The 20,077-nt window shown below is 37.4% G+C and overlaps 1 protein-coding gene across 2 annotated transcripts in view; it reads right to left on the bottom strand.

Annotated features, from left to right (window-relative positions):
• The window catches only part of OPHN1 (oligophrenin 1), a 507,398-nt gene that overhangs the window by 309,442 nt on the left and 177,879 nt on the right, over nucleotides 1–20,077 (bottom strand). For both annotated transcript variants that reach the window (XR_013997964.1, XM_081125000.1), the window contains exon 4: nucleotides 9,588–9,649. Coding sequence is in view for 1 of the 2 variants with exons in the window: in XM_081125000.1 (XP_080981126.1) it covers nucleotides 9,588–9,649 (62 nt within the window). In the remaining variant the exon portion in view is untranslated. The remainder of the gene's footprint in view (nucleotides 1–9,587; nucleotides 9,650–20,077) is intronic.

Genomic DNA, 20,077 nt, shown 5'->3' with positions numbered 1-20,077 from the left:
TTTCTGTCTATTAGGTAAATCTTCCAGGACTCCCAGTCTTTTGGATGGTCTCTGGTACAGGCCAATGTCAGACGCTGTTTGTCTGGCTTTGAGTACCTTGTTTGAAGTTTTCTGCACCCCAAGCTTCTGGTTTCCTCTGCTGGGGCTGGGTGTATTTGGACAGAACCAAAACAGGCAACGTCTGCTTTTCCAAGCTCTGGGTCCAAAAGCAAATGAGGCAAAAACTGAAAGCACCCAGAGGCTGTTCTTCAGTCCTTTAATAAGACTTAGGCTGTAGAAACTCTACAGGGTGGGTACATAGGTTTTCCAGCAGGGTGGGGTAATTGCTTCCCTTGTCCCAGGCAAAAGCCACTTAGATAGTAAATATCTGCCTGAGAAAGATGTCCTTTGTTGTATGGAGGAATGACTCAGCACCAGGATCCAGATGGGAATTGTCTGAGCTCTATTCGCACAGCCAGTTCCTTGTAAATTCTCCTCACACAGCTCCAGTCCACTTTTCCCTGCCTCTATCAGAGCCCAAGGTTAGTGGCTACACAGAAAACTTTCTGTGTTGGCCCTTTAAGAAGGTGCCTGCATTTCCAGCCATCTCTCCCTGGCAGACAGAAACCCTGTTGCTTTTCTCAGCCAGGTGCTGTGGATACCTTTTTAATTTCTGGTTCTCTGGGCTGGGGAGCCCTGCATGGGGTTTAGGCCCCAGAGTTCTCAGTGGGAACCCCCTACACCTAGATATCCCTCTAAACTTTCAGCTGCTGCCTGTGGAAGCCCAGCCAGACTTGCACCTCTGCACTTACTACCAGTCTCTATGCAGTCTCTAATGTGGGCCCTTGGTTATGAGGGTGCTCCCCAGCAAATCTTCATTTTCAGTTGATTATTCAGGATGTTTTTTCAATATTTTAGTTGTAATTCCAGTTTAGTCCCGAGAGAGTGTCAGTGTAGCTTCCATTCAATCTGCCACAATCTTAGAAAATCAAATCATCTGCACTTTATTGGAGGACCTCAGCAAACACATCTAAAGGGCTGGATTTTAGGACTCATTGCATTAATTTTGATCTACTACAAGATGGAGAAATGAGGGACTGGTTTCCTTGTTAGATGAGACGTAAAGTATCAGTAAGACAAGATATATCTTCATAACAAAAATAGAAGACAGAGTAAAAAGCAAATTTTGACCATTCCTGTATTCTCCAAGTAGTATTTAAACTACCACCAAAAAGCATGGCAAATTGAAGAATTAGTACATATTCTATCCAGGTCCTGCAGGCACTGTGGATCTCCTTTTTTGTATCCAGGTATGAGAAAGGTTCATTTAAATTGGTAAAACCTTACCCAATCAAAGAGCTCCACTAGCTGTCCTTGTATCAAAAATAAAGATACAAGTGACTCTCCTTGATTGAAAATAAGAATCTTTCTACTAAAAGTACTAGCCTGTCTCTTTTGCCTAGCACACTTCTGTGGATCATGAATTAGGTACTATTAACTTCCTATATCCACATGGAAACAAATTAAGTCTTGGTGTCATATCCAGTAAAGTCAATTTTTTTTGTTTTTTTGTAGAGTTTTTAAAACATGGCCAAAAAAATCTGTGACGCTCTTCTCATTGAGAGGTGATGACTCTGTCCCCTCTACCTTGAGAACCAATAGAACACAAAACAAATTACACTATGTGAGTTGGCACTTCTAAATAGAGTAGCATGTGTAAAGCTGCTGTATGGGTATTTATTCAGATGAGCCTTTGCATATGCAGGCATTCAGTTTTCCTATGTTTCAAAAATTGTTGTGCTGCATAATCAGGTGTGCCAGCAACTTGCCACATGAGGCCACTGCTTTTTATATGCTTTGGCCTGTCTCAGTCTAGGAAAGTAATACATGATAAACCAAAATTGGAGTCCATAGTTTTACCTTAATCACGTTGCCAATACTGCTCCCAGTCTCCTACAAAACAAATAGATACTCTGTACCTCTTCATCTCTTTGACACTTATTGGTTATTACACTACTTTTTGCCAAAACACAGAGCTAGAGATGTAGGAAAAGGTTACACTGAAGCTTGGTTCTTTTTCATTCTGTTTTATCCTTTAAAAACTTAGAATTCTACCAAGTACTTATTCTGTGTCAACTGTAATTAGAAAATAAATTAATTTAAAAAATAAGAAGTCTATACCCGGCCAGGCGTGGCTCAGCGGTTGAGCGTCGACCAAGGATCCAGGTGATCGGGGTTCGATTCCCGGTCAGGGCACATGTCCGGGTTGTGGGCTGCAGCCAATCAATGACTCTCTCATCATTGATGTTTCTCTCTCTCTCTCCCTCTCCTTTCCTCTCTCTGAAACCAATAAATATATATTTAAAAAATAAGAAGTCTAGCGACAACTCATAAATGCTCTTCTAAGTAAACTCAGCCCTTATTCCCCTATCTGATCACTGTATCCATTTTGTGAGCTCTCTAGGAGAAAAGATCCTACCTGTCTGTTATCTCATGGTAGAATCCCCAGGATAATAAGTGACATTCTAAACATATTAGTAAGTTTATCTAATCAGGTTTCTATTTATGAAGCCCATGTTAAAACTAGAAAGGACATTTAACAGGGTAGAGATCATATTAAATCCAATAGTGCAAAACTGCTTCTGAATAATTGACTGTTAACCAATTACCAAAAGAAGGCATGAAGGATACACTGTTTTAAATATCATGGGCCACTCCAGGTTATTCTTGACAGTGCTAAAACACAGACCTTGCACACTGCTTATAGCGTAGGGCACAGAGTCATAAAGGAATCTAGGCAAGCCTCCTATCTTTAATCATACAGGAAGTCTGCCATCCAGAACTTTTTAAATCTTCACCAGAGGGTATTTTTTCCATTGATTTTCAGAGAAAATGGAAAGGAGAAGGAGAGGGAGAGGGAGAGGGAGAGGGAGAGGGAGAGGGAGAGGGAGAGGGAGAGGGAGAGGGAGAGGGAGAGGGAGAGGGAGAGGGAGAGGGAGAGGGAGAGGGAGAGGGAGAGGGAGAGGGAGAGGAGGGAGAGGGAGAGGGGGAGATGGGAAGAGGGAGAGGGAAGGGGGAGGGGGAGATGGGAAGAGGGAGAGGGAAGGGGGACAGGGGAAGGGAGAGGGAGAGGGAAGGGGGACAGGGGAAGGGAGAGGGAGAGAGGAAGAGCGAGGGGGGAGAGAGAGAGGGAGAGGGAGGGGGAGAGAGAGAGAGGCAGAGGGAAAGAGAGAGAAATATGGATGTGGAAGAGACACATTAATTGGTTGCCTCACACATATGTACCATGGCCTGGGATGGGGATTGAGCCTGTAACTGTGATACATGCCTTTGATAAAGATCAAACTCGGGACCCTTCAGTCCATGGGCCAATGCTATAACCAGTGAGCCAAATGGGCTGTCATCCAGATATTTAAAGGCCACCTTCTAAGGTACTACAATCTCCCCTAGGGTACTGTTTAAGAAATCACAGCCAGGAAGCTCCTATTTATGTATTCCATTCATAGTTCCTTTCATAATTTAAATTCATTTCTGAGGATGACTAGAACATACCCAACTGTCACATGCTAGTACTTTGAACTTCCTTCTTGTTCTTTTAAAGCTTCTTTTGGTTTCTTATTACAGAAAGGAAAAAAAGCCCATTAACATCTCCCACATTATTCACATTGGGGTATAGGAGTCCTTTTTGTTTTACAATTTAATTTTATTGTTGAAAATATTACAGATATCCCTTTTACCCCCATTATTCTCCTCTACCGCGCATCCACACTACCCCCAGGCCTTCCCCAGACCAGAGTCTGTGTCCATGGGTTATGCTTATAAATATAAAAGTTCTTGTATTAAACTCTTCCCGCACATTCCCCCCTCCCCACCTTCCCTTTGAGATCCCTCAGTCTGTTCCATGCTTCTATGTCTCTAGATCCATTTTGTCCATCAGTTTATTTTGTTTATTAGACTTCCACATATAAGCGAGATCATGTGGTACTTGTCTTTCTCTGACTGGCTTATTTAACTTAGCATATACTTTCTAATTCCCTCCATGGTGTCCCAAAGGATAAAGGATTCTTCATTTTTATAGCTGCATAGTATTACATGGTGTAAATATGCCACAGCTTTTTTATCCACTCATCTACTGATGGGCACTTTGGCTGTTTCCAGGTATTACCTATTGTAAACTGTGCTACTGTAAACATAGGGGTGCATAAATATTTTGTGATTGGTGTTTCAGGTTTCTGAAGATATATTCATAGAAGTGGGATCACTACGTGAAGTGGCAGGTCAATTTTTTATGTTTTAAGGAAATTCCATACTGCTTTCCATAGTGGATGCACCAGTCTGCATTCCCACCAGCAGTTTACTAGGGTTCCCTCTTCTCCACACCCTTCCTGGCATGTGTCATTCATTGATTTGTTGATGGCAACCATTCTGACAGGTATGAAATGATACTTCATTGTGGTTTTAATCTGCATCTCTCTGATGATTAGCCCTGTTGAGCATTTTTTCATGTCTCTTAGGCATTTGTATGCACTCTTTGGAGAAGTGTCTATTTAGGTCCTTTGCCCATTTTTTCACTGGAATGTTTGTGTTCCTTTTGTTAAGTTGTATGTGTTCCTTATATATTTTGGATATTAACCCTTTATCAGATGTGTTGTTGGAAAATATGTTTTCCCCTACAGTGGGCACCCTTTTCATTTTGTTGATGGTTTCTTTTGCTATGCAGAAGCTTTTCATTTTGACGCAGTCTCATTTGTTTATTTTCTCCTTGCTACGAGAGATGTCAGAATTTGCTTTCTGTTTTCCTCCAGGATTTTTATGTTCTCATGTCTTACATTTAAGTTTTTTATCCATTTTAAATTTACTTTTGTGTATGTTGTCAATTGGTGGTCTAGTTTTATTTTGGGTTTTTTTTTTTTTTTTTTTGCAGGTACATGTGAAATTTTCCCTACACCATTTATCAAACAGATTGTCTTTACTCCATTGTATGTTCCTGCCTCCTTTGTCAAATATTAATTGACCATAATGGAGTGGGCCAATTTCTGGGTTCTCTGTTCTGTTCCACTGATCTGTATGTCTGTTCTTGTGTCAATACCAGGCTGTTTTGAATACAGTGGCTTTGTATTATAACTTGATATCTGGTATTGTGATCACTCCAACTTTGTTCTTTCTCAAGATTGTCGTGGCTATTTGGGGTCTTTTTTGGATCCATATAAATTTTCAAAGTGTTTGCTCTAGATCTGTAAAATATGTTGTTGGTATTTTAATAGGGATTGCATTGAATTTATAGATTGCTTTGGGTAGTATGGACATTTTAATGACGTTAATTAAACGTGGTATAGTTTTCCATTTGTTTATATCTTCCTCTCTTTCTTTTTTCACTGTCCTGTAGTTTTCCGACTACAGATCTTTTATATCTTTGGTTAAGTTTATTCCTAGATATCTTATCTTTTTAGTTGCAATAATAAAGGGGATTTTTTTTTTTTAGTTCTTGTTTCTGAGTGCTCATTATTGGTGTATAAAAATGTCATCCATTTCTGGGTGTTAAATTTGTATCTTGCTACCTTGCTGAATTCATTTATTAAATCTAGTAGTTTTTTGGTGGAGTCTTTAGGATTTTCTATATACACTATCATGTCAACTTCAAATAAAGAAATTTTGGTTTCCTCCTTTCCAATTTAAATGCCTTTTATGTTTTCTTCTTGTCTGACTGCTGTGGCTAGGACCTCCAGTACTATGTTGAATAAAAGTGGAGAAAGTGGACACCCTTGTCTTGTTCCTGTTCTTAGGGGAAATGGTTTTCATTTTTGCCCATTGACAATGAAGTTGGCCATAGGTTTGTCATATATAGCCTTTATTATGTTGAGGTATTACCCGTCTATTCCCACTTTGCTCAGAGTTTTAATCAAAAATGGGTGTTGGATTTTATCAAATGCTTTTTCTGCATCTAATGATATGATAATATGATTTTTGTTTTTCAATATATGTGGTGTATCACATTTATTGATTTGGAAATATTGTACTAGCCTTGTACCCCTGGATTAAATTCCACTTAGTCATGGTGTATGATCTTTTTAATATATTGCTGGATTCAGTTCGCTAATACTTTGTTGAGGATTTTAGCGTCTATGTTCATAAGGGATATTGGCTTATAATTTTGTTTCTTAGTAGTGTCTTTAACTGGTTTTGGAATTAGGCTAATGTTGCCCTCATAAAAAGAGTTTGGAAGTGTTCCTTCCTCTGGGATATTTTGAAATAGTTTGAGGAGGATAGGTTTTAATTCTTACTTGAATGTTTGGTAAAACTCCCTTCTGAAGCCATCTGGGCCATGGCTTTTGTGTGTTGGGAGCCCTTTGATTGCTGCTTCAACTTCATCAGCAGTTATCAGCCTATTCAGGCTGACTCTTCCTGATTAGCTTTTGGAAGGTTGTATTTTTCTGGGAATTTGTCTATTTCACCCAGGTTGTCCAGCTTGGTGGCATATACTTGTTCAAGTTATTTTCTTACAATCCTTTGTATGTCTGTTGGGTCAGTTGTTACTTCATCTCTTTATTTTCTGATTTTATTTATTTGGGTCCTCTTTTTTCTTGATGAGTCTGGCTAAAGGTTCATCAACCTTGCTTATCTTTTCAAACAACCAGCTCTTGGTTCCACTGACTTTTTGTACTGTTATTTTAGTCTCGATGTCATTAATTTCTGCTCTGATCATAATTATTTCCTTCCTTCTACTTACTCTGGGCTTTCCTTGTTCTCCACTTTCTAAGTTTTTAAGTTGTAGGGTTACGGAGTCTATTAGAAGTCTTTCTTGTGTTTTGAGGTAGACTTGTAGTGAGTGCTATGAACTTCCCTCTCAGAACAGTTTTCTTTGTTTCCCATACATTTGGGGTTGTTGTGTGTTCATTTTCATTTGTTTCCAAAAACTTTTTTATTTCTTTCTTAATTTTTTTGGTAACCCATTCATTGTTTAAAGACATGCTTTTTAGTCTTCATGTGTTTGAATGCTTTAGTGTTTTTATTGTGGTCGATTTCTAATATCATGCCATTGCAGTCCGAGAAGATGCTTGATATGGTTTCAATCTTCTTGAACTTGTAGAAACTTGTTTTGTGTCCTAACATGTGGTCTATCTTTGAGAATGTCCCATGTGCACTTGAGAAGAATGTATATTTTGCAACTTTGGGGTGGAATGTTCTGTAAATTTCAAATCCATCTAACTTAGTGTGTTATTTAGGGTCACTGTCTCCTTGTTGATTTTATGCCTGGAAGACCTATCTGGTGAAGTCAGTGGGTTGTTAAAGTCCCCTAGCATGACTGTGTTGCTGTTGACCTCTCCCTTAAAGTTCTCTAGATTTTTTTTTATACATTTAGGTATTCCTTTATTGGGTTCATATATGTTTATAGCAGTCCTTTAACTACAGATCCAGGAAATTTAAGAGGTGCAGTCAGGCAATGAATTCCTGGCATATTGTAAAAGGCCCTCATTGAGCCTAACCTTCACAGCATTCCTGGAATTAAATGAGAAATGGGGAGCCAACACTCAATACATGATTGAAGAGCTGGGGGGACAAAAGGGCAAAACATAATTAAAGAAAAAAAAATGATTCAGTCCTTTGGCAAAGAGCCAGCAAGATGGGTGAGAAAAACATCTCAAAAGATGGATCTTCAGTATTTTAGAGCTTTGTTATTGGGTAAATAAAAGAGATTAAGAAACAACTAGGGCTGAAGAGAAGTACAGCTGACCTTTATAATGGTATCTGAATGAAACGGAGGTAAATGCCTTTGAGATTAACAATTGCAGCAGTCCACAAACTCTTCAGGCAGAAAAAACATTTAGTAGAGTGTGGGTTAGCCAGTAAGCCATCTACCAGGCTGCAAGGAAACTACTCATATTTATCTTTCAGTGTCCTTAGAAGCTATTCTCTTGAACTAAGATATTTCCCAAGTGAAATTGCCACAAGCAGAATCATGAAAACAACAAAAGATAACTAAAATCAACACATATAATCAGTGTTTTCTCCTATTAATAAAAAACTTCTATGTCCATTATATCATTTGGAGTATCTACAACAACCTTGGAGGTGGAGATTATTTTCCTAATTTTACAAAGAATAAAAAAAACACTCAGAGAAATAAGGGATAAATCTAAAGTCAACAAGTAAATTAGTGACAAAACCATAATTAGAGCCTAACAGTCTCTAATTTCTCTACCTCCAAGCCCTGCCTTCAATGATTCATAGCAAATAAACATATGAAACGATGCTACACATTATACATCTTCAGGAAAATGCAAACTACAATAACAATGATATCTCACTATACACTTATTAAAAAGGGTAAAATTCAAAACACTTGATAGCATCAAATGCTGGCAAGGATGTGGAGCTACAAGAACCTTCATTCATTGATGGTGGAAATACAAAAGTTACAGTAACTTTCAAACTTTGGCAGTTTCTTACAAATCTAGACTTACTCTTATCCTACAATCCAGCAACTTCACTCTTTGGAATTTATCCAAAAAACATGAAAATTTATATCTCAAACATCTGCATGTATGTATATAGCAGTTTATTCATAATTGCCAAAATTGGAAGAAACCAAGATGTCCTTCAATAAGTGAAAGGATAAACAAATTATGGTACATCCATATAATGGAACATGTACCAATGATAAAAGGAAATGAGTTGTCATGCCATGAAAAGATAAAAAGACATGAAGGATCTTTAAATGAATATTGTTAAGTGAAAGAAGCGAATCTGAAAATGCTACATACTATATGACTCCAATGATATGAAATTCTAGAAAAGGCAAAACACAGAATGAAAGATTAGTGTTTCCTAGGGGTTTGTAAATAAGGGGAGGAGAAAGGAATGAATAGGTTGAGAACATGGGCTTTTTAGGTCTGTGAAAACATTCTGTATGATGATATTTTATTTGGAAATTTATGTCATTACACATTTGTTAAAACCCATAGAATGTTCAACACAAAGAATAAACCTAATGTAAACTACAGACTTTAGTTAATACTGTGTCAATATCAGCTCATGAATTGGAACAACTGTACCACACTTGTAGATATAAGTATAGGGGAAACTGTGTTTTAAAAAGGGGTAAAGGGAGAAAGGAAGTATATGAAAACTCTCTATAATTTCCACTCAATTTTCCTGTAAAGCTAAAATTGCTGTAACTATTAAATTATTTTTTTAAATTACACTTTAAATGTAATAACAAAGTTTTCATAAAAGATTTAAATTAAATAATCATATATAAATAAAGCCATATTATTTCTGGAAGCAGAGACATAAATAAATTGGTAATTTACTTAAGAACACTAAACACCACAACTTTGGTGAACATATTCAACAATCCAGAGTAATGTCCTCTGAAATCCCTTCTCACTGAAATGACTATGAATAAGATTTCCCTATCTGAGATGCTAAACACTCAGGGTGGGAGCTTGAGATAGAATAACCAGATCTATTTTCTAACTATCTTTACAATACCAGGCAGCCATGAGACAGCAATCAAAACAACAGAGCATCCACCTAACCAAAGAAGGTAGGAAAAATCCCCAATATCAGCAATGATCTAGGCTCCAGGCACAGTGGCAGTGACCTACCATCATCATTCTTTCATTTTCAACTTCATTGAGTAATTCAGCAAATTCCTTGAAGGATTCAGCTGGAAGGATAAAATAAAAATAAATCACATTAATCATGGTACTTGATAGGAAAGTGGACATAAATCTGTGCAGCAGGACGTAGGAACCTGTTCCCCAAGCCCATATGGCCACCCAAAGAAGGTGTCAAACAGTAGGAGAAAGTGTTCAGTGCCTGTAGAATGTTTGTTTCATCTTCTCCTTTTATTTTTTTGCCAATCCCCCTACCCCAGAGACTTTTTCCCTCCAGTTTTATTGATATAATTGACATACAACACTGTATAAGTATATGGCATAATGACTTGATATACATATATTGTGAAATAATTATCATAATATGTTGTTAGCATCCATCACACCATATACTTACAAAAATGAGTTTTTCCTTGTGAGAACTTTTAGGAAGTACTTTCTTCATAACTTTCAACTATACTATACAGCAGTCTTAACTACAGTTATCATATACATAACATCAACAGTACTTAATTATAACTGAATGTTTATACCTTTAGACCACCCTCACCCAATTTCCCCACCGCACTCCCCCCTCTGGCAATCAAAAACCTGACTTCTTTTTCCATGCGTTTGATTTGTTTAGATTCCACATATGAGTGAGATCATATAGTATTTGTCTTTGTCTGATTTATTTCACTTAGCATAACCCCTACAAGGTCCATCTATGTTGTCACAATAGACAGGATTTCCTTCATTTCTATGGCTGAATGGTATTATGTCACATATATATGTGTATGTGGTGTGTGTCACACTTATATCACACACACACACACACAATAATATTTTACTTATCCATTCATTTGTCAATATGCACTGAGGTTGTTTCTATGTCTTGACTATTACAGATAATGCTGCCATGAATATAGGGGTGCAGATATCTCTTCAGCATTATAATTTCATTTCCTTTAGATATACAGCCAAAAGTGGAATTGCTAGATCATAAGTTAGTTCTATTTTTTAATTTTTTCAAGAACCTCCATACTGTTTTTTATAGCAGCTACATCAATTTACATTCCTACCACCAGTACCCAAGTGATCCCTTTCTTCCACATCCTCACCAGCAATTACATCTTGTCTTTTTTTACCATAGCAATTCTAACAGGCAAGAGGTAATATCTCATCATGGTCTTTACTTGCATTTCTCTAATGATTAGTGATGCTGAGCACCTTTACATTGTACCTGTTGGCTCCTTTAAAATCTCTTTAGGAAAATACCTATTCAGGTCCTTTGCCCACTTTTAAATAAGATTATTTGTTTTTTTTGCTATTGAGTTGTATCAGTTCTTTATATTTTCTGGATATTAACCCCTTATCAGATAGATGATTTGCAAATATTTTCTCCCATATCATTGGTTGCCTTTTCATTTTGTTGATTATTTCTTTTGCTGCACAGAGATTTTTAGTTTGAGGTAGTCCTACTTGTGTATTTTTTTTTATTTTGTTGCTTCTGCTTAAGGTGTCCTATCCAAATAAATGATTCCCAATACGCATCCCAAGAAACTTTTCCCCTGTTTTCTGGGAGTTTTGTGGTTTCAGGTCTTACATTTAAAGTCTTTAATCCATTTCCAGTTAATTTTTGTGAGTTGTGTAAGATTAGAGTATGGTTTCACTTTTTTACATGAGAATATCCAATTTTCCCAATACTATTTATTGCAAATATTGTCATTTCTCCATTTAGTATTCTTGGCTCCCTTGTCAAATACTAGTTGACTGTATATGCACAAGTTTATTTCTGGGCTCTCAATTCTGTTCTATTGGTCTACATGTCTACTATTAAACCTAAATCCATCTCCCTGAATTGGAGCTTTCTTTCTCCTCCGGTTCCTGAAAAGCTTTTGTAGGATTGTAGATGAAAAAGAATGTGGTATGTTACAAAGAAAATTAGATGAGTAATAAATGAAAAAGTTCTAGTCTAGGAGACAAAATAGAGAAATAAAAGGAGCATGAACTGTAGAGACAGATAAACTTGTATATCCAGCCTCAGTCTACCATACTCTTGATGTGTAATTAAAAATTAAGTGACTTGACCCCTTTGAGATTCAGTTGCCAACCTTGTCAAATAGGCATGATGAAATACCTGAGTAGTATTTTAAGGACTAAATTAGAAGGTAAATGTAGAATGCCAACACACAGTAGATAATAAACATTACACTTTTTCCCCCATCTCAATGATCTACTCTCCTAGTGCCAGTTCTGCCACTTACTGACAAGATGATTGAGGGAGTCACTTCTCCCTGAATCTCAGTTTCTTAATATACTAAATAAACAAATAAACAAATAAAAAAAGCTAAATTAAACTAGAAAGTCTTCAGCACTCCTTTCTATTCTAATAACTACTACTTTAAAGTTCCCAAGGAAACAAGATGGTGGCATAAGTAACAGTTGTACCCACCTCCTCCCACAACAACATCAAAATTACAACTAAAAAACAGAAAAACATCACTAAGAACCTCCTGAAATTTAGCTGAATAGAAGCCCTACAACCAGAGAACTGAAAAACCATCAAGACCAGAAGGAGAGGCAGAGACACGGGTGAATCAGGGCTGGATCGTGGAGATGCAGCTATGGACCTACAATAGGTGCCGCATGTTAAACTCGGGAGGGATGTCTCAACGGTGGAGGTTTCTCAAAAAAGTGAGGGGTCCCAGCCCCAAATCAGGCCTCCAGCCCAGGGCTCCAGGGCTGGGAAAAGATGTCCCCACAACTTCAGGCTGTGAAAACCAGCGAGTAGTCCCTGAGGATAGTAGAGGGTGTGGAAGCCCCAGGCATTCCTCTTAAAGGGCCTGCACAAAAACTCAGAAACGCTCCCTCTGAGCACCAGCCTGGGGGAGAAGCTTGAAAGGAAACTGGGACATTTGGGGAGGAACTAAACTGCTTAAAAGAGGGATGAGAGGTGGAGGGGTGGCTTTCTTCTAGGCAGAAGAGCTGGCAGAGGACATTGCTCCTTTGGTGAGTCCTCCCCACACATAGCTGGGAGGCAGGCACCATATTTGAATCTCCATCACCTGACTCATACATTTGACCCCACCCCGTTGATTCCATGAGATCCCACCCCTCCCTACCTGAAAACTCCTTCAGGCCATTTAAAGTGGCTCTTCTGTGCAAGTGGCCTCTCGGGCCTCATACTTAGGACTTTCCTAAAATCTCTCAAACAAGCAGCAGTGTGCCCCATACATCTTGATAAGTGGCCCCAGGCCTGGCACTAGTGTGAGCCTGCATTGGTTCATAGCTTGGCCTCTCCAGGACACCTCCAAGCCCAGTACAAGTAGCAGACAACTATGGTTTGCTGTGGAGCTCATGTTGGGTGACCCTGGGCAAGGTACTGGGAGAGGCTGACTTTGCACCTCCCGGGAGTCTCCAGAGACCGTGCACCTGATGGTCAGACTTGACCATACTGGATTACAAATCTACCACATCCATGAGTGACACACTCAAGGGGCAGACTCAGTGAACACCAAAGCTACACTGAAGTAAATCTTCCATCGTGGTGTCTCCAGCACAGCAGCTCTTTGGCTATAGTTGCAGCTGGTCAACACAGCTGATTGGACTGGGGATCAATTCCTTCCAATGATGTCACCAGCAACCAAGGCTCAACTACAACAGAATAGTGCACACAACCCACACAGGGAAGCACCTAGAAGGCCCAGCTCAGCTGACTGGGGAGGCTGAGCCACTAGATCATACAGGACACCTACTACACAAAACCACTCTACAAATTCCAGGAGACAGAGCAACTCTACCTAATACATATAAACAAGCACATGGAAGCAGCCAAAGTGTGGAAGCAAAGAAAAATGTCACAAAGGAAAGAATAAAAGGAATCTCTAAAACAGGAACTAAATGAAATATATCCAAGCAAGCTAACAGATATAGAGTTCAGAATTTTGTTCACAAGAATGTTTAAGCATACTATTATAAAAATAAATGAGAAAATCAATGACATAATAAAGTACCAATTTGAAATGAAGGCTACATGAACTGAAACGAAGAATAATTTACAGGGAGTCAATAGTAGAGTAGAGGATGCTACGAAACAAATCAGCAATTTGGAACATGAGGAAACAAAAAACACCCAACCAGAAGAGCAGAAAGAAAAAAGAATCCAGAAATATGAAGATAGCATAAGGAGCCTCTAGGACAACTTCAAGCGGCCCAACATTTGTATTATTGAGATGCCAGAAGGAGAAGAAAGAGAGCAAGAAATTAAAAACCTATTTTAAAAAATAATTACAGAAAACTTTCCTAACTGGGGAAAGAAACAGACTTACAAGTCCAGGAAGCACACAGGGTCCCAAACAAGAGGAATCCAAAGAGGCCCAAAGCAAGACACATAATTAAAATGCCAAAGGTTATATGCTAAGAGAAAAAATTAAAAGCAGCAAGAGAAAAGAAGTTAGTTACCTTCAAGGGAGCACCCATACAACTGTCAGCTGATTTCTCAACAGAAACTTTGCAGGCCAGAAGGGAATGGCAAAAAATATTCAAAGTGATGAAAAACATGGAACTACAACGAAGATTGCTCTACCCAGCAAAGCTATCATTAGAACTGAAGGTCAGATAAAGAGCTTCACAGATAAGAAAAATCTAAAGGAATTCATCACCACCAGACCAGCACTACAGGAAAAGTTGAAGGGTCTTCTTTAAGAAGAAGCTAATGAACAAAAGACTCTGACAAACTAAATAGATCCAGAGACATTGACGCAGGCAACAGATGATCATATTTCAGAGGAATGAAGGGGGTGAAGAGTGGGAAGAGATTAACCAAAGAAATTATATCCGTATATGCATAACCCATGGACACAGTCAAAAATGCGGTGAAGGCCTGGGGAGGGGGTGGGAGGGAGGTGGTCAATTGGATGGAAAAAGGGACAACTGTAATACTTTCAACAATAAAGATAAATTTGAAAAATAAGAACGCAAGCCCAGGCATTGACAGACTAGAAAAAAATAATAATAATAAATAAACAATAAATAAAAATTTAAAAATAAATTTCCCAACTTCTCACCAGAAACAGGAAGTATAATCTCAAATAGTATCTGAATTACAGTAAACATAGTGAAAGCACAGATAAACAAATACATCTATGTTAATATTTTTAGATAAAAAATAAATTTCCCTTCCTAAAAGAACTCCAGCATTATCTACTACCAAGGAAACTATGTTCAGGGTCAATACAGGACACCACAAAATGACATTTTTTCTCCTGAGGATTAAGTTGCTGCACATATCCAGCAAAATCACCTTTGTAAACACTGAAAATTAAAAGCTCAATCTCAGTACAGAAAAGAAAAACACCCTAATCACAAAGAGTAAATAGGAAAAAAATGAAAATGTTCACTGACCCGCTGTTCCCAAATGCTTTACACTAAAGGAGTCAGAGAGATTTTTTTTTTGTTATTCTGGCATTTTTCCAGGCAACATCAGTTTTCTTATCTTCTTTGAAAATATATCTATTCAATTATTTTGCCCATTTTGTAATTGGGTTATTTCTGTTTATTGTTGAGTTGTGAAAGTACTTACATACTCTGAACAAATGTGCTTTTCATGTAGATGATTTGAAAAATTTCCTTGCATACTATGGGCTGTCATTTCACTGTCATTTGAAGAAAAAAGGGTTAAAATTTTATTGAAATCCAATTTATCTATCTTTTATTTGTCTATTGTACTTTTGTTGTCATATCTAAGAAACCACTGTTTAGATAAGGATATTAAGAGTTATACCTGTGTCCGGGTGGTATGGCTTAGTGGACTGAGCATCATCCCATGCACCAAGAGGTCCCTGGTTCAATTCCCTGTGAGGGCACATGCCCAGGTTGCGGACTCAATCCCCAGTCGGGGGTGTGCAGGCGGAAACCGATTGATGTGACATCAATGTTTCTATTTCTCTGTTCCTCTCCCTTCCTCTTAATAAAAATCTATAAAAAACATTTTTTTAAAAAAAGAGATATACCTTTAGTTTTTTCTTCTAAGAGATTTATATTATTAGCACCTACCTTATTTCCTTAATCCATTATGAGTTAATTTTTTGTATATGCTGTGTGGGAGAGGACTAACTTCATTCTTTCATATGTCTGTATCCAGTTATTCCAGTATTATTTTTATTAAATTTCTTGGGGTGACACTGTTTAATAAAATTGTATCATTTTCAAGTGTATAATTCTATAATACATCGTCTGTACATTGCATTATGTGTTTACCACCCAAAGTCAAATCTCCTTCCATCACCACATATTTGACCCCTTTCTACTCTCATAACCCCCTTCCCTCTCAAAACTACCACTGTTGTCTGTGTCCATAAGGTTTTGTTTGTTTGTCTTGTTTGTTCATTTGTTGCTTTCAGTTTTATATCCCACATATGAGTGAAACCTATGGTTCTTGACTTTTTCTGACTGACTTCTTTCACTTGTGGTATTCTCAAGATCCATCCATGTTGGAACCAATGGCAGTATTTCTTCTTTGCTTATGGCTGAGACGTACTCCAATGTATATAAGTACCAAAGAAGACATTGGCTCCCAGAATCATTTATTGAAAAGAGTATTCTTTCCCCATTGCATTGCCTTGTTACACTTGTCAAAAGCCAGTTGACCATAAAGTAAGGGATTATTTTTGGTCTTTTAATTCTATTCTATTGATCTCTATGTTTGTCTTATGACAGTACCATACAGTCATAACAATATCCTTGCAATGAGTTTTGAAATGGGAAAGTGTGAGTCATCCAACATTGTTCTTTTTTAAGATTGCTTGGCTTTTCTAGCTAGATCCCTTGAATTTCTAAATGAATTTTAGCATCATCTTGACAACTAAAGGCAACTAAGATTTTTATAGTTATCACACTGAATGTGTACAGGGATCATTGCCAACTTAACAATATTAAGTCTTCTGACATGTGAACATGGGTTACCAATTGTTTTAGTATAAGGGCAATGGGGGCCTCATGAAATTAGTTGGGAAGTGTTCCCTCCTCTGATTTTTTCGAAGACTTTGTGATGGGATAGTGTTAACTCTTTAAATTATTTCATAGAATTCACTACTAAAGTCATCCATACCTGGTCAATTTTCTGGGTATATTTAAAATTACAAATCTATTCATATTTCCTATTTCATGAGTTTTAGTAGTTTGTATATTTCTAGGAATGTGTTGATTTCATCAGGGTTATCTAATTTGTTGGCATGGAATTATTTATTCCATTTCCTTACTATCAGTTTTATTTCTGTAAGGTCAGTAGTAATGACCTCTGTTTAATTCCTGACTTTAGTAATTTGATTATGCTCCTGGTTGGTCTAGCAAAGGGTTTGTCAATTATGTTTAAATTTACAACAAACAAATGTTTGGCTTTGTTGATTATTTATATTGTCTTTCAATTCTCTATTTCATTAATTTCCTCTCTATCTTTATTTTCTTCATCCTGCTTGTGTTGGATTTGAATTGCTCTTATTTTTCTGGTTTCTTAAAGTGGAAGGGTTATATTATTGATTTGAGATGTTTATTCTTTCTTAATATAAGGTTTTAGGGCAGAAATTTCCCACCAATCACTATTTTAGCTGCATTTCATAAGGTATGGTGTGCTGTGGTCTTATCTTCATTCATGGCAAAGTATTTTCTCATTCCTCAGTGATGCCTCTTTAAATCTATTGGTTATTTAGGAATATACTCTTTAATCTCTACATATTTATATATTTTCCAAATTTCTGTTATTGATTTCTAATTTCATTCTACTGTTTACAACAAAAATAATTTGGATGATTTCAATTCTTTTCAATTTATTGAGGCTTGTTTCCTTGCTTAACATATTATCTCTTCTGGAGAATATTCCATGTCCACATGAAAAGAATATACTGTACTATTCTTGGATGAAGTGTTTTAAAAAGGTCTGTTAGATTGGTTGATTTATTGTGTTGTTCAAGCCTTCTGTGTCTTTGTTGATCTTCTGTTCAGTTGTTCTTTCAATTAATAAAAATAGGGTATTGAAGTGTCCAGGTATTATTGTTGAATTGTCTAATTCTGCTTCATGTATTTTGAAGTTCTATTTTTAAATTAATATATATTTGTAATTGTTATGTCCACTTGAATTACTGACCCATCATAATAAAATATCCTTCATGTCTTTACTAACTATTTCTTAGTTAAATTCTAGTTTTATCCACTCCAGTTTTAGTTCATACTATTTACATGGTATATCTTATTCTGTCCTAATGAGAATTCTAGTTATTCATTTTCACTTGAAGGACTTCCTTTGAGATTCTTCAGGGCAGATTCATTAGTGGTTAATTCTTTAAGTTTTTTGGTTACCAAGAAATGTCTTAATTTATCAGTTTTTAATAGTTTTGTTAGATATAGAATATTGGTTGATAGACTATTTCATTATAATTATTTTAAGTATAGTTGGGTTTACCATATTATATTGGTTATCTTCGTTCAGGGGTACAATACAGTGATTCAACATTTTTATACCTTACAGTGTGATCACTCCACTAATTCTAGTAATCATCTGTGATGGGGAATATAGTCAATAACACTGTGATACGTTTACACAGATGCTTATCACACAAAAAATAATAGACTCTTTTTTCAGTACTTTGAATATGTCACCCCACTGCTTTGTGCCCTTTATGGTTTCTAAAGAGAAGTAATCCGTTATTATTTTTTAAAAATTCTTGAGTATGATGTCATTCTTCTCTTATTTTTTCAAGATTTTCCCTTTGTTGCTATCTTTTGACAGTTTGACTATGATGTATTTAAGCATTTATCTCCTGGAGTTTCTCTTGCTTTCAGTGTGTTGAATTTGTGGGATGGGCAGACTAAAGCACTGCATAAAATTGGTCTAGTTTTTGTCCATTGATTCTTCAATTATTATTTCTACCCTTTCTCTCCTCTTCATCTAGGATTCCCATTATGCATATAAATTTTATACTTGATGATATCCATGATCTCTGAAGTTTTCTTCATTTTTTTAAATTATTTTTTCTTTATTTTTCTTAGCTTGAATAAGGTCAACTCATCTGTGCTTAAGTTACTCTGATTCTATATTCTCCCAGTATAAATCTGATGTTAAACCCCTACACTGAATTTTTAACTTCAGTTATTGTACTTTGAAACTGCACAATTGTTAAGTGGTTGTTTTAAATTAATTAAATAAATTGAAATTTTTATTTTCTAAAGAGTACATAAATATTTAAACTAGCCAATTGAAATTCTCTTTTTATTTATTTATTTTTAATACATATATATTTTTAACTATATCTTTATTGATTTCAGAGAGAGGGAACGAGAGACATAGAGAGATAAAAACATCAATGATGAGAGAGTCATTGATCGGCTGCCTCCTGCATGCCCCTGACTGGGGGTGGAGCCCACAACCCAGGCATGTGCCCTGACCGGGACTCAAACCCCGATCGCCTGGATCCTAGGTCAATGCTCAACTTCTGAGCCATGTGCGGCCGGGCAAAATTCTATTTTTAGAAGGTACAATGGCTTGCATTCCAAAAGGACAATTTCTATTTATTTTTGTTTTTGTTTCCCTTGTACATGGGCCATTTTTTATTTCTTTAAAGATCTCTTAATTCTTTTTGTTAAAAAGTGAACATTTTACCATGTTTGTTGAGATATCTTGAGAGAGATCAAAGATGGTGCTGGACTGAGTGGAAGCTACACTGACACTCTCCCAGGACTAACCTGGATTTACAACTAAAACATAGAAAAACAACCCTGAAAACCAACTGAAGACTAGCTGTAGAGCACCCTCATAACCAAGGAGGAAAAGTGGAGACTGCATAGAGATTGGTAGGAAGTGCACACACGAGAAGGCTGGCTAGACTCTCACAGGCAGCAGCTAAAGGTCCAGAGGGATATCTCAGCTGTGGGGACTCCCACTGAGAACTCTGGGGTCTAAATCACAGGCTGAGCTTCCTAGCCAAGAGCAACAGAACTGAGAAAGGTGCCCACATAACACCTGGCTTTGAAAAGCAACACGGTTTATGTCTGCCAGGGAGAAGCAGCTAAAACTCCAGGCACACTATTAAAGAGCTAACACACAAAGTTTGCTGTGCAGCCACCCACATTGGGATCTGGTGGAGGGGGACCTGAGTGGACTGGAGTTGTGTGGGGAAAGCTTGGGGTTCTGGGCTCTGGAGAGTTAGATCAGGGGATGCACATCAGAGTTCCAGTGCTGAATTATTTCCCCAGACTGTGGAGGACCTCATTCTCCAGGTGGGCAATTTTCCGCTTTTGCCTGAGGGGAAAAGCAATTCCCTCACCCTGCTGAAAAGCCTCTTACCTTGCCCAGAGGAGATTCTAGAGCCTGAGGCTTGTTAAGAAAGTGATAATAAACAGCCACCCCACCCTGTGAAGCTTCTACAGCCTGAGGCTTATTAATAAAATAAGATTAATCAGCCAGCAGGCAGAGGCAGACTTCAGAGTGCTTTGAGCCTTTGCTG

This window comes from Miniopterus schreibersii, assembly GCF_964146895.1.
Source record: "Miniopterus schreibersii genome assembly, chromosome: X".
Taxonomy (NCBI): Eukaryota; Metazoa; Chordata; class Mammalia; order Chiroptera; family Miniopteridae; genus Miniopterus; species Miniopterus schreibersii.
The sequence above is the reverse complement of the archived record's forward strand: the minus strand, read 5'-3'. Positions and strand labels throughout refer to the sequence as shown.